Source organism: Oryza glaberrima, chromosome 6 (genome assembly GCF_000147395.1).
Source record: "Oryza glaberrima chromosome 6, OglaRS2, whole genome shotgun sequence".
In the NCBI taxonomy this organism is placed as follows: Eukaryota; Viridiplantae; Streptophyta; class Magnoliopsida; order Poales; family Poaceae; genus Oryza; species Oryza glaberrima.
This window is the reverse complement of record NC_068331.1, coordinates 26,189,327-26,205,310: the sequence shown is the minus strand read 5'-3', so window position 1 is coordinate 26,205,310 and position 15,984 is coordinate 26,189,327. Positions and strand designations below refer to the sequence as shown.

The 15,984-nt window shown below is 41.0% G+C and overlaps 1 protein-coding gene across 1 annotated transcript; it reads left to right on the top strand.

The window, feature by feature from the left end:
- The first annotated feature begins 9,280 nt into the window (after positions 1-9,280).
- On the top strand, positions 9,281-11,585 carry LOC127777048 (uncharacterized). The gene is made up of 10 exons (XM_052303557.1): positions 9,281-9,413; positions 9,498-9,600; positions 9,757-9,899; positions 9,981-10,059; positions 10,143-10,263; positions 10,347-10,501; positions 10,585-11,083; positions 11,239-11,321; positions 11,397-11,477; positions 11,567-11,585. Exons 1-10 carry the CDS (start codon positions 9,281-9,283, stop codon positions 11,583-11,585), a joined length of 1,416 nt encoding a protein of 471 aa, XP_052159517.1.
- The last annotated feature ends 4,399 nt before the right edge of the window (positions 11,586-15,984 follow it).

Here is a 15,984-nt window from a genome sequence, read left to right as displayed (position 1 = left end):
TGGTGTGGAGTCGATGAAAAATCGATTCGGAAACGAATTAAATTTATCGAATGTTACGTGTATATGCAATCAATGCAACATCAAGTTAGCAATCCAAGGAACAATAATACAATAGTCAATAAATGACCCATCGTAATAATTATATGATTAAGTGCTAAACAACATGAATACATGATGTTCATAATATAATAAATATAGCTACATGAGTCTGACATACGACGATAAAAGCGTTAGACTAAAAAATCTATGTTAATTGATGCATTTGAGTGTGTTATATGCAATAGATAGAGTGGTTATATATGTTGATAATTTTGGATTATCCGGCAAACGGCTTATCGGATAATTCGACAAAAATGTCAGATAATCTGCATCCGCAGGATTTTAGAGATACCATATCCGCATTTGCCTCGTACTATCCGCATCCGCCGGATTTCTAAAAGCACATACCATATCCTCGTTTCGGACGGATTCGGAGCGGATCGGATATTATCCGATCCGTTTTCACCCTTAGATGCAGCACAAAGCTCGCTCTATCATATGTGATTCAAATTTTGAACAGTAAAACAACAACCTGGCTGTAACATGTTTCAGGAGCAGAAAGTCGCCGTAGTTCTGATGTGGGTCACAAGAAGTTGGGCAAACGAGAAGAAAATCACAAGAAATTGAGCAAGAGAAATCAATGAAATCTATACTGAGGATGTTAGAAGAGAGATTGCGTTGTGGGATGTCTTTTTACCTAATTGAGTTGTAGAGGTGAGGATGACAACACAAAGGGAATTTGGATATTTCGCCTAAAGAAATTTGCGCACTTCTACAAGAGAAGTTTCTGTTTAACGCGCCGGAATCTGGGATTTTACGGGCGAGTTAGGCCGTGCAATCTAAGATTGACGTACTGTTCGCTTAATCATTTTGTGACTTGAATCCTTGATAGCTCGCCTGTTTATACCATTTCATAGTTTTCTAGCAATATGCTATGCTGCTGCGCCTCAATCACGATTGGCGATTCGTTTGTTCACTACTGCTGGTAAGGAGCTACCCCAACCCATCCCACGTACGCAATGCAACATGGCTCCTTCTCAGCAGCTCCCCACAAATCACAAGTTCAACAACATGACAGTGCGAACTTTGCTACCCATATCGGTTATATTAAAACCTCCCCCTGACTTGCGCTCCCACAGCGATTTGGATAGGCGTGGCTGCGTGCGGTTCTATCCACGTCGCCCTCGGCCTCTCCAGGCGCGTTATTTCCCACCTCTCTTTTTGCCTTCTGCTTTCCCGCGCGTTTTCCGCCCGTACATCCTCTCGCGCCTCGCGCTGTGCTCTGTGTCGAGATGTCCACCGTGTATTGCAGGGCGCCCGGTTATTATGGGTTTGCACGCTTCGTTGGTGGCTGTCTATGGACCATCGGTGACTGCAGTGTGGGCCCTCTCAGTTTTGGTCCACTAGGTTTGTTGCATTGTGTTTGCTTTGCTGGTACAGCTAGCTTGGACAAGCATCACGCATGTACAGGATATGGGTATCGTCCTCTACTTGTTGGTGCATGGGCTGCCATAGGACCTCTTCCAATGACACGCGGGCCCTTGTCTCACTTTGTACTGCTGTCTCCATGGACTGGGAGCATGTTTTTATTGCCTCGGTTTTTTTAGTTTGGGAGGATGAAACTGCTCAGCATGGGATGTGTCTCACTGCCTACAGGTGATCGACACGTCATTGATGCACTGTGGCGAGAGCAGGCTTTGTACGTGCCCATACACCTAGCCCATATGAGCTACCATCACTGCAAGGTGGGCCCATCGCGGTTGCTTGATCTGTGGTGCATGAGCCGGTTCTATAGCTCTAGCTAAAGTTTTACAGTCCCCGGTTGACATATATGCGCTCGGTCTATGTGGGCTACCGTCACTGCAAAGTGGGGCTGGTGTTGCTTGCCCGCTCGATGGCTCATTGAGCCTATTCTTTGCCTGTGCATGCCACTTCCATCTCTCCTCCCTGATTTATTTCTCCTCCTTGTGATATCTATAGCGTGGTGATTTCTCTGCTGCTGTTCTATTCGAGGCGCCTGGGAACGAATCCCCTCTTCACAGGAGAATAGTTCCTGTTCTCACAGGAGATAAATTCCCTTTCGGCAGGCTTTGTGCTTCACTTTGCCTTGAGATTTCGAAAGTGAGATGGTGCGCGCCTACACGCTTTGCCGCTGGTTGCTCTCTTCGATGAGTTGTGTTTTTGAGTGCTTGTGTTTTTGGTGGTTTTTTCATGTAGGGGATGGTGAAGTGGATGCGTCGGCTGCCGTCGCCCATGCCGTGATTACTGCTCCTTTAGATGCGGTGTATTTTAAAGGATTTTGTGTTCTTCCTTGTTCTTGCAGCTTGTCTGTTCCTTGTCAGTTTAGGAGGGATTTCACGATTCTGCTATTCCATTGCGCTTTGGTTGTTCTGGCCGTTGACCCGAGGTTCGTTACCGGATTTACCTCCTTTTGAAGTATTTCTCTTGGGTTGGCCTGTACGTTTATGTGTGCTAAATTGTTTCCTTCCTTTTTCAGATTAAAGCTCCCACCTCTTTGGATCAGCTCCTGCATTATTGAAGGTCAAAGGTATAACCTTGATGCTGCCTGCATAACTGCCTTCCCTATGGTTTTGTGTACATTATTCTGCTTTTTGTTTTGTTTGTGTTTCTTATTGTGCTCTTGCTGTGATTTTGTTTGGTTTGTGTGTGTTCTTTTGGGGAAAAAAATATTTTATGTATACGTGGCAGTATGCTTTGGGTATTTAGTATAGGATCTATAACATGGTCGTATATATAGTCAAAAGGGCTAACTTCCTTCTTTAATATCTGCACCAGAACACATAGCCATATCTAAGTCCCTTCTAGCTGTTACCCACATGCTGCCCTTATTGTGTTATTCCTCTCCTCTATATATCCTTACTCCTTAGCTTCTCTTGCTCTATAGGTTCTTTCCAGCTTACCCTAGATCTTTTCACATTGGCAGTGCTGGGAGCAAGATGATCTCTATTGGAGTGTCGCATGTGTCTCTACTAAATGCGGCTGCCCAGCACTGCAAGATACCTATACTTTGCTACCTATGGGAGTTTGGTGAGGACGGTGCGTTATTGGCTGGTGTAGAAGTCGTTGTGCCATCCATGGCACATCCCAGTGAACTGGAGACCATCTTTTTCTGGGATGCTGCCACTGATCCACTTGGATCTGCACATGAGTTGGTTGCTCAGCAGGCATTGAGATGCCTACAGCATCGATATGGTTTTGAGGTCCATGACTACAATTTTCGATCTATGCTGTCCTACAGGAGAATAGCACAATCTGCTGTCCAGGCTGCCTTATCTGCCTCTGCCTGTGTTGCTCGTTTTAGGTCTCTGCATGGCCCATTGGTTCCATGTTGTGATGACATTGTTAGAGCATGTACCACGTTGTGCTTAAATTTCTTTGTAGAGGACAGAGAGCATATAGGCCATTTTTCATTCTAGGCTGCAAATGACCTGCGAATATTGTGTTTTTTTAGAGCCCCTGTTTGTGTGTGTGTATTTTATTTGTCCTATGCAGTACCCATGTAGTTCCCTTCAATAACCCTTTCAGTGTACTTTATTTTAGTGTAATCCTATTTATTGTGCTCTACTGTTGAGTTCTATCTTGTTACTGTGTAATATAGTAATGTGATGTTTATAATAATGCTTCCTTCTGTTGGTTACATAGGCATTTATGTGAATGTCTACCAGAGCTGTTGATAGAGTAGCTAGGGTTCATGCGAGCCGTGAGAGACGCAATGCGCGCAATCAGTTACAGGAACCATGCCATGAGGATATGTCTGCCTCATCCAGTGGGTGCAAGAGATCGCACACAATTATGGATTTTAATCCTTCTTTCACAGCCTTCAATAGACAAAGGCGGCGCTTGCTGATATCCAATAGATGTTCTCTAGCTGCAGGCAGTAGCAACCTACGGGGTATATAAAATTCTAATGCTCTTTTCAATCATATTGTAATAATCAAGTCAATCCTAATTAATCTCTAACTTGCTGCAGCTGTTAGTGGGTTGTCTAGAGGTAGTTCGGCGCGATCAGACAAGGATTACGTTGAGGCGTTGAAGGGTTCGTGCATGTTCAGTACACAGCCAATAGATTTAACTTTTTTCGATAGCTTTATGTTAGATACCATTCTCTGCATTGCAGCGTCCTACCCTGGAAGGTCGTATTATGGTGCACCAAACTATGAATGCCCCTACTGTGGTGCTATCTTTTGGTACCAGGAAAGGGTTAAAAGCGCTTCCGCTGTTACGAAAAGAAAAATTGTTTACAATCTATGCTGTAAAGGTGCGAAAATAGATTTGCCAAGGATACGCAACCCTCCGGAACCTCTTGCAGCACTGCTAAAATTTAATGGTGATGCACGCTCAAAGAGATTTCTTAGACAAATACGATCTTACAATTCTATGTTTGCTTTCACTTCCATGGGTGCAACTGTTGACAAGACAATTAACACTAGAAATGCACCTTGTGTTTTTAAGATTAACGGAGTTGTCCACCATAAAATTGGTAGCCTCCTGCCCTCTCGTGGAAAACAGCCCAAGTTTACTCAACTTTATATCTATGACCCAGAAAATGAAACAGAAAATCGAATGAACATATTTCAAAACGATGATTCCACCGGTGAACGGGCTGACCCATCTATAGTTCGTGCTCTTTCTGATATGCTAGATTCTGAAAACAAACTTGTCCAAACCTTTCGTTATGCTAGAGAGCGTCTTGCTGAGCATGGAAACCAAACTTTAACACTGCGACTTATGGGGTGCAATGCAAAATCTGAGATACAATACAACCTACCAACTAGCAATGAAATAGCTGCCATTATAGTAGGTGATTACTCGGCATCAGAATATACTTTCGATGTACTTGTGCATGATAAGGATGTTGGGTTACGACGTGTTTCATCTATACACCCATCATACATGGCCTTACAGTACCCACTGCTTTTCCCATATGGTGAGCGAGGGTTCCATCTTGGTATACAGTACAATGACTATGACGGGACAGGAAGAAAATATGTTACTATGCTGGAGTTTCATCGTTTTTTATGCACTATAGACTGAACGATCCAAATCCATATACATGTTATGGTCGTCTTAGTAATCAAATAGTTGTCGATGCTTTTTCAACGATTGAGGGGAGCAGATTGAAGTGGATAGCTGACCATCAGGCTGACCTTCGTTCAGAGTGTGTTCAGGGTATAGCTGATGCTATTGACCGAGGTTTAATCAATGCTGATAATGTAGGCAAGCGGGTTATACTTCCTACTAGCTTTACTGGTGGTAGACGGTACATGGTAATGAACTATCAAGATGCGATGGCAATATGTCGTGTTTTTGGGTCTCCAGACTTATTCGTGACATTTACATGCAATTCAAAATGGCAAGAAATAGTAGAGTCGATAAGGTTTGAGGATGGCCAACTGCCATCTGATAGGCCTGACATGATTGTTAGAGTGTTCAATATGAAAGTTCATGAATTCATAACTGACATCAGAGAGGGAAGAACATTTGGGCCTGTACTTGCAGGTAAAGATGTTCCCTTTTCCCACTTCCAGCACCTGCGTATACAATTGGTTTTATCTTCATAGTTCTAATGACTATTTCTCTTTTTCGCGCCTTAGTTCTCTACACGGTTGAGTTCCAGAAGCGAGGTTTACCACACATACATTGTTTGGTATGGCTAGCTGCCAGCAATGCTGAGGTATCGGCAGCTGTTATAGATGGGTTCATTTCAGCTGAGATACCAGACTTTCGAACCGACGAATTAGGGTATGAATTAGTAAAGGAATTCATGATGCATGGCCCTTGCGGTGAGGAGAACAAAAAATGCCCTTGTATGAAAGACAACAAATGCTCGAAACACTATCCTAAAGATTTCCAGGATGAAACATTTGTTGATGAGTGTGGTTTTGCTGTTTATAGGCGAAGGAATGATGGACGGACCATTTTAAAAAACGGTGTGCTTTTAGACAACAGATCAGTTGTGCCGTATAATATTAACTTGCTTAAAACATTCCAGGCGCATATAAATGTTGAGTGGTGTAACAAATCAAACATGATCAAGTATCTTTTTAAATACATAATGAAAGGCCATGACAAAGCAAAGATTTATTTTGAAACCACAGCCCCATCAGGAAACATGTCACCGAATCATGATTTAGCCCCTCCTGATGAAATTTTAGAATATATGGATGCTAGATTTCTCTCTACCTGCGAAGCACTACACCGAAGTTTTGAGTTTGATATACATTATAGAGTTCCTCCAGTAGAAAGGTTGGCTGTCCACTTACCAGGAATGAACTATGTTCGATATGAGAAAGGGTCTGATTTGAGAGCATTAATTAATTGTCCTGCTGCAAACCGTACGATGCTGACTGAGTGGTTTGAAGCAAACACGAAATATGAAGAAGCCCGTTGCCTGACATATTGTGATTTCCCTAAAGAATGGACATGGGATGGCTCCTCTAGAACATGGCACAAAAGAACACCTGCCCCTAAAATTGGTAGAATGTATTATGTCCATCCAGCTTCCGGCGAGTTGTACTACTTACGAATGCTACTAATGATTGTTAAAGGTGCACAAAGTTATGCCGACATGCGAACCTACAACAATATTGTATATGAAACATATAGAGAGGCTTGTGAGGCACGGGGCATCCTTGAGGGAGATAATGAATGGCACCTTCTTTTTGATGAAGCGATACAAACTGCATCTTCTTATCAGCTAAGACAACTTTTTGTTACAGTTGTCCTTTTATGTTCGGTTGGGAACGTTCGGGGTCTATTTGATAAATATTGGTTGTATATGACAGATGACATACACCTTAGATTAAAAAAGGCCCTTGATAATCCACATTGCATTATTCCACACGAACATCTTCTTACTTTGTTGATACATGAACTTACCAGTGTCTTTGGAAAGAGTGGCGGCAACATAAGAGATTATAACCTGCCTCATCCAACCTTCTCTCCACAAGTACCCATGGGTAATAGGCTTATTGAAGAGGAGCTCTCACCTGATCCCTTGATGATGTCAATGCAAGCAGAAACTTTGATTTCACAACTTAATAATGACCAAAAAAAAATCTTTGACCGAATTGTTGGTTGTGTGGCTGCTAACCAACCTGGTTTCTTTTTTGTTAGTGGTCATGGTGGTACTGGTAAGACATTTTTATGGAATGTCATAATCTCAAAAATAAGGTCTGCGGACAAAATTGTTCTTGCTGTAGCTTCTTCTGGCGTAGCTTCCTTGCTTTTGCCAAAAGGCAGGACAGCCAATTCACGATTTAAAATACCTGTCGATATTAACGAAAATAGCCTTTGTGATGTAAAGAGAGGAACAATGCTCGCTGAGTTGCTGCAAAACACTGCGCTTATTATTTGGGATGAAGCTCCCATGACACATAAACGTTGCTTCGAGGCGTTAGATCGTACACTTCGGGATATCCTTTCTGAAACGTGTTCTGCAAATGCTATTGTTCCATTTGGTGGTGTTCCGGTTGTCCTGGGTGGCGACTTTAGGCAAATTCTACCTGTTGTGCCCAAAGGTTCACGGAAAGCAATTATTGCTGCATCGATCACAAACTCGAAGTTATGGAAACATGTTGTTGTGCTTAGTTTGAAAATAAACATGAGGCTACTTAACCCTTCGCTTCCAGATGCACACAGAGATGAGCTTAGTAATTTCGGTAAATGGCTTTTGGCTGTTGGTGATGGTACTTTGCCTGCAGCTAAGAAAGATGGTGACAACTACGCTTCATGGATCGAAATACCTCATGATTTGCTTATCATGACAGATGGTGATAAGATAGCTGCTGTTGTTAGAGAGGTCTATCCTGATTTCTTAGAGCATTATAAAGACCCTAACTATTTAGCTTCACGTGCGATCGTGTGCCCTAACAATTCGATTGTTGATGAGATAAATGATTATGCTGTGGGCTTAGTTCCAGGCGTTGGAAAGGAGTACCTAAGCTGCGATACAATATCAAAGTGTAGTGATCAAATCCCAGATTTTGACCTATTATATCCCATTGAATTCCTGGACTCAATTGATGCAAACAATTTCCCTACACATAAGCTTGTACTGAAAGAAGGTGTCACGGTAATGCTACTTCGAAATATAAATCAATCAATGGGCTTGTGCAACGGAACTAGGCTGTTGATAGTTCAACTCGGTGAGCGTCTTCTACAATGTGTCATATTAACTGGCTCTAACATTGGCGATAAAATATACATACCTAGAATTGCACTATGCACGACGAATGTGAAATGGCCATTTACATTGCAGAGAAGACAATTCCCTGTTCGAGTTTGCTACTCCATGACTATCAATAAAAGCCAAGGCCAAACACTTGACAGGGTCGGCGTATACCTCAAAAAACCTGTTTTTACTCATGGTCAACTATATGTCGCTTTCTCAAGGGCAACTTCTCAATCAGGTTTACGAGTATTGATTGAAAACGATGATGGTTCCTGTGGTACACAAACAAAAAATGTTGTGTACCATGAAATTCTTGCTGCTACACAAGCAGCGGTACACCATCTGACTATTTTAGATTTTGATTGTTACACATTGTCTTCGTTCTTACGCATAGATACAATTGCAGGCTGAGCTGCCGCTGCACTAATCTCCAGCATATGATTATGTGCGTTGTGCGCACCTTTTTGGATATGTTTTTTTGAACATGTGGTCGATTTACTGGATGGTTCTTGTTTTGCTAATTGCTTAGGATCTTATGCTCTCCATTTTTGCTAACATGGTAATTGTTATTTTTTTCTCTACTATGTATTACTTCTGTTTATAGTTGTCATTCAATTACATATACATCAGTTCGATGTTTATTATATTGTTGTGTTTATTAACTTCGAATGATGTAGGTTGACATGGGAGAAATCTTTATTTCCGATCTGATTCGTGGTGATGAGAATGAGCGCCTTTGTGTTCGATTATCTAGACTCTGGGATTTCTGTGATGCTAAGGATGAAAGTAAAATTTTTCACAAAGACCTTGTGTTGCTTGATGCAAAGGTAAGATAGTTCAGCAAGTAAATTTTGAGTTCGATAATGCTTTACATGTTTCCTTACATTGATTTGTCATATTATATAGGGTAATAGCATCCATGCACAGATCTTTCCTCCTCTTACGGAAAAGTACAAGCCTCTGCTTACAGAAGGAAAAGTCTATTACTTAGACTCATACACTGTCAAGTATGGAAATAGGTTATACAGGCCAGTTCCCAATGAAATGATGATCCTATTTACTACTTGGACTGAAATTGAGGAATGCATTGGTGGCCCTGCTGATTTCCCTACTATTGTGTACTCCTTAACATCTTACAATGATGTTCCAAATCTGGTTGGCAATGCTGATCGCTTTGTTGGTATGCCCATTGCTGTTATGTCTTTGCAAAGTTTATAAATTACTCTGTTGGCTCTGATATTTACAACTTTTCCATTTTCACCAGATGTTGTGGGTGTCATTACTGAGATAACTACACCGACAATGCTACGCCCCAAGTCAAGAGAAGCTGACAGCTTAAAAAGGACAGTTCAAATTTGTGATGCCAAGTAATGGTCTCTCAACCTGTTGTTTCTTCTCCTAGCTATATTGATTTATATTATATGCTAACCAGTGGACTAACCTTAAACACAAACAAGAACTAGCATAGGGCATTTAATTTTTTTAACATGCCTCCCACCTTTTTTTTATGTTTACACAAATAGCAACTCTATTTTAAATGTCGCTCTTTGGGGTGAACGAGCACTGGCCTTTCAAGCTGAGGATATATACAATGCTGGTAAAAAGGAACCCCAGATTGTTCTCTTTGTTGGGACACTTGTCAAGGACTACACCAAGTCTGGGATAGGTGAGTTCTAATAGAAAGCAACAAAATATACCTCATACATACAACATATATATGCCATATCTAATTATTGTACAAATGTAGGCTTGGCGCTGTCTGGATGTTCTGCATGCAAGTGGTATATTAATATCGATATACCTGAGATAGCTGAACTAAAAAAGAAGTTAGTGCATAATTTCCTTTTTGCATGTGCAGATTCTAAGATAGGTATGCTGTACATATTTTCTCATAACAATCGTTATACAGGCTTGGGGAAAAATTGCAGCCAATCAAATGGGTTGAAACAGCAGCCACTGTATATGAAGATGACACTGTTGAGCAAAAGACTGTGGCAGAGCTTAAGAAACTCAATCCTCACAAATGTCGGGTTAGTGTTGGGTAGGCTAGATTCACACTGTCTATCAGACATTGCTTATTTCTCATGTTGTTTCTCTTTGTTCATTGGTGCAGAGGCTTCGATTTATAACCAGTGTAACTATAAGAAAATTCTGCAACGAGAACTCTTGGTGGTATCGTTCCTGCCAGAAGTGCTTCAAAGGAGCAAAGCCATATGGATACACGTACAAGTGCGGCAGCTGTTCTTGGATTGGAATGGCAACACCAAGGTAAAGTAACGATTATTGTCTATTTTGACATAACAAGTTCTGTTCCATTCAATAACTCTCATCTTTTGCGATATAACATGCAGATACAAGCTAGCACTCACAGCAAGTGATGACAGTGATAACGCCGAGTTTATCCTCTTTGGGAAAACGGCTCAACGCCTCGTGCGGAAGCCAATTGAAGCTTTGATTGACAAAATACCAGAAGGTTCTAACTTCATCCCAGATGAGATAACATGCTTGCTTGAGAAACAATTCGTCTGGAATGTCAGCATCACAGAGAACTCACTTAGAAACTGCGAGGTTTCATTCCAAGTGAACAGCATAATCTCAGGGGATACTTCTGGACAGCCTCTTCTACTTATGTCCCCAACATCTTCTCAGACTTCATCAGCTATGATGTCACCTGGATCAAGCAGTGCTCTGTTGTCACCAACAAAAGTAATTGAGGTTGGTTGTTCTTCCCCACCATCCACTGCAACAGCTTCTCCATCTGCGGCAATTAGCACACCCAAGAAGCAGGCTTTACAGCCCTCAACACCTCACACGTCAACCAGCAAGTTCTCTTGTGCTCCAACAGAACAAGTAACCTCACTTGACACGCTTTTTCCATCGATGGCTCAGAAAGTTTAGGATAAAACTGCAATGGTATAAATTTCATAATCTGTCTAATCTTTTTATCTTAACATAATTTATGTTATTACTCTTGGCTACACAATACCTTACTTCCCTTTTTATAGAAAGCAAAGGTTGTGGCTGTGCATGATAAGACTTTAAGCCCAGTTGCTCCTTCGCCCGCTTCTGCCACTACCTCCAAGAAGAGGTATAACTGTTATCTCTCATTGTCCTGTTACTGAATTTTCCACATCCGCTTATACTAAAATATGTCCTTCAACAGAGTGCACCCTTCTCAGACAACACCACCAGTTAAGAAATTGTTCAATGAAGATAACAACAAAGAGAAGGATGAGACTGATAGGTATACTCACCAACTTATAGCTAATACCAAATTATAAAACATGTTAGTATAGATATAGTTTCTAACAATGTGTTCTCCTTTTTTTTCAGTGCACCAGCTGATGCTTAATGCATCATTCATGTATCCCCAGTCAAGCATTTTGGTCATCATCCAAGTTGTAGCGTCTCCATCAACCTTGTTTGAAGTACAAGAAACAATGGTGCCCCTGAGACTTCTGTCTCCTGAATGATGCTACATGTCTAAGCCTTTTGCTATAAACTATGCCCGTCTCTTTATTACTTCAAGCCTTTTGGAACCATCCTTATCTATATATGTATGCTATTGTTGCTGTTATGTTTAGTATGCTCCAGCTATATGCTCAGGATCCATTACAATTGCAGCTAACCTAGCAGAGCAATGGGTCCTGAACAATTAACAGAGACATGGCCACATGTTACTTTATCATTCTATTATGTCAGACAAATATTAAGACTGCTTATGGTTATATCCTCAGCTATCTTCAGATCGTTACGTTGTTGCTATGTTCCATGGAGTTGCTATCTTTACCTGTGTTACATTGCCAGCAGTTACCTTCTTGTTTGTATCTTCATAGTCTCTCTGCAATGGCGTGCCCTACACTGTTTTTAATGAAAAGTATGAATGTCGTTCTTGCTCTATCCGGTACATGTAAACATTTGTCACTTTTAAAACTGTTGTTTGCTTTTTATGAAACTATACTTTTTGTTCTGTCATTAGCACCCCGATAGGGCGCGCGTAGCGCGCTTCTATGTCTAGTAACAAAATATAGGGATACGTTAAGTTAGAATATACACGCCGTTATAGCACACAGCAGAAATGTTCGGGTGATATGAAGTTGGTAAAATACTGACAAAACATATATATCCGGGCGATATGAAGTTGGCAAAATACGGCAGAACATATATATTGATTTATGCCATCGGTTATACCAAGTGGAAGCATAATCTGAAAGTCCCACGCCTATTAAAAATATAACCCTTAAAAATAACGACTACACTAATTACCTCGGTACAGCAAATTTGATGAAAGCATCTATAATTCTGTTTGAGTACAGTATTCCAGACATCACCAAGTAAATGGATGAATACTTATGCTGCAGATCCAAAAAAATTGCAGTACAACAGTAACGTTTTCACATATGTTGGGACTCGCAAATATCTATTGATGTTGGATAGGGAATGAACAAAATCATCAAAACTTCAAAAAAATTATTGATGTCAGCGTCACTAGTTAACTTGACAAATCCAGTGCAATAAATGACCATAAACAAGTATGTTCAAGAGTCAAAACAAAAACATGAACCACTCCCAAAATAAACAAACACAGGATGTGACGCATCCTAGTAATACTAATTTGAACTGATGTCACATCTCATACTAGATTTGTTTTTTTGGGACAGAGGGAGTACATTATAACAAACAATTCAGTTACAAGAGAAGCAAAGTAAGGCATTATGTCAAAAATATGACAACAGATAATTGCCACACGATACATAAAAGGATTTACAGGTGCATGAAAGAGAATGACTTATGACATGCTAGGTTGAGGATTTCGTTCTCGACGATTCTCTTATGGTACTGTGGAAATTACGCTATGTGCGTACTATTCCTAGAATGTATAAACATAAAAACTAAGGCGTACTATTCCTAGAATGTATAGACATAAAACTAAAGGTTGAATTCTACTACCAGTTAAATAAGTGATACTGATGCAGTAGCCTAAACTCCACTAGAAAACCAGAGGTCAACTGAGATCCAGACACAAAAAACTATATAACATGCAAAGGTAAACTAACTTCTATATTGAGTTACCACTGCGAAGTTTGCAACCAATGTATTCAGGTACAAGAATAGGTGCAAATGTGCTACTTACTCCTTAAATCACCTAGGGACCAAATCATGGATAGTGATAATACTAAGTTGAGGTCAATACTAAATAAACAGTACTAACCAACAAATGACCTAATGATATTAGATTGCAGGAGGAGGAAACAACCAATGTATTCAGGTACAAGGATAGGTGTAAATGTGCTACTTACTCCTTAAACCACCTAGGGACCAAATCATGGATAATGATAATACTAAGTCGAGGTCAATACTAAAAAAACAGTACTAACCAACAAATGACCTAATGATATTAGATTGCAGAAGGAGGAAACATGGTTAGTGATATACTTATCAGTTGTCAATGGTGTGTAGAAAAACTGCATATCCAAGCAGAACCCTTGCACATGAGGGTTATGTGTAGGATGGATCTAGTCCAATACCCCTTCAACTGCCTCAAGGAGCAGTGGTTACACATGAATTCACCAAAGAACACCAGATCACTTGCATATAGAAGTATCAAAACAGATGGCAAGGATGCACTAAAGAATCATGTATTTGATCTTATGCAATTTGCAGAGAACTTTGTGGTGAAAGCTGTTATTGATCTTTAAGAACCAGGACTCCAGGAGCCCTTTGCCAACCACTATATATATGGGAAAAGTGTAATCTGCATCTCACAATGAAATAATGTCACTGGTTTCAGAGTGTATAGCAAAATCCTTTTCTGTTAAGAACTCGAGAAATGCAAAAATTGATCCTGATCAGGCATTGAAATATTCAGAACCACCGGTCAGTTTTGAGAAATACACCAGATGAGAAAAAAAAACAATTCCAACCTCAGCTGAACTCTCCAAATATGTGTGATATATGGGAATAGCCATCCTTCTGACAGTAACATAAAACGACACGAAAACGAAAAAAACACACCAGTGAATCAACCAGTTTGATACGCTTCTGGAACCAACCAAAAACTTATAGAATTAAACCTCAAGAAGAATGATAGAGACCTATTGCACTAATTTAACTCCCAGGTTTATACAGCTCAATAATTCTGATATTAACTGAAATTATTTTTTTACTTATCCCTAGCACCAATGTAGCATACACTAATATAATTGATGGAAATCATCAAACGGACTCTCAGAGGCCAATCTTGTAAAGGAATCACACTAAATCAGAGAGGGTTTCTTCAAAATCAACCTAAACAGAAAATTGCTGCTGATGGAAAGAAACTTTCCATGAACTGAACGTATGAATTTAACCTAAGCACTTAGTGTTTAATTTAAACCACTGAAGGTTAACATTATTTATCAAATCTACATTCGATGTACAGCGCACCATTATTTACAGAAAAACAAAACAGAAAACTACTGTTTGAATGAGCTACACGAGCCTTAGAAGTTAGCAATTTAGCATTACACGAGTCAAAATTTATGCGGTGAACGTTCGTACCAGAGTCCAGTGATAGATATAGATTCATGTGTAACGAATTTATGCATAAAGAATAGCACCATAACCTGCCCAACTGGACGAACTCTTATCCCAGGTTAAATTCCGAAGAAAGGGGCCCAAACAAGATACCAAGTTGAAAACCCTAATAGACGTCAATAGCCCTAATCGCAACTTCGCAATGAACTCACAAACTAACCACCAGCACAGCCGAACCAAATCGCACAAAAACCGCGAACACCATCACCATGTCACATATGCAATCGTGCAACCACGAGCCCGAGCGCGATTCGGGTGTAATTAAAGGAATCGCGACTAAATTCAACTTGGGATCACGAAGGGGAGAGCGGGGAATCAACGAAATGGGAAAGGATCAAGGCCGTAGCGGTCGCGATCCCTCCGACCCAAACCCTAACCCCCACCACCAATCAATCAAACGGTAAACGCAGGAACGGCCGCAGCACCACCACCACGGCTGGATCGCAAACAAAATTCCCCCACCAAAAAAATTCAGGAAGAACCAGACAAAGGCTAGGATTTAGGGTTTCGTCGAGTCGCCGAAGGAGAGTATATATACCATCCCAACCACGGAAGAGGCGGCACGGAGAACCGGCGGACGAGGGGGGTGGAGACGCCGCTGCGGCGCGATCGCGATCTGGAGGCCGTTCCGGCCGCCGCGTTGGCTCTAGGGTTTGGGAGAGAGAGAGAGAGGAGGCGAGGCGGCGGCCATGGCGACGGCGGCGCGGCGTAGAGAGGGGAGAGAGAGGGGGACAAGTGGTAGGGAAGCTTCCGCGAGAAGGAGGCCTCGCCTGGTGGTAGCCAAGGACGGTGAAGGCGGTTGCGGGCCCAAGAAAAAGAGCCTTTCTGTGCCACGTGGCAACCGAGACGTGTCCGTTCTAGCGAGTTGGCCAGGTTTGAATTTGATTCAGCGACTGACAATGTGGTCCCACAGGTAGGAACACAAAAGGTTGAATAATGCTAAAAAAATATATTACGAGGTTAATTTATCACGTAATCATCAACACTAAAATACACTCCCAGTGGTTAATACATTGTACGAGATTAAGTTCATGTTTGTTTCAGCTTAAAATTATTTTAATCTAGATTATTAAATCAGATTATTCTAAGCTAAATTATAATAAGCTAACATAAAATAAGTTGCAAGTTGTTTGTTTCTCCGAATTGTTGAAGTCATTTGAGGGTAGTGGGTCTTT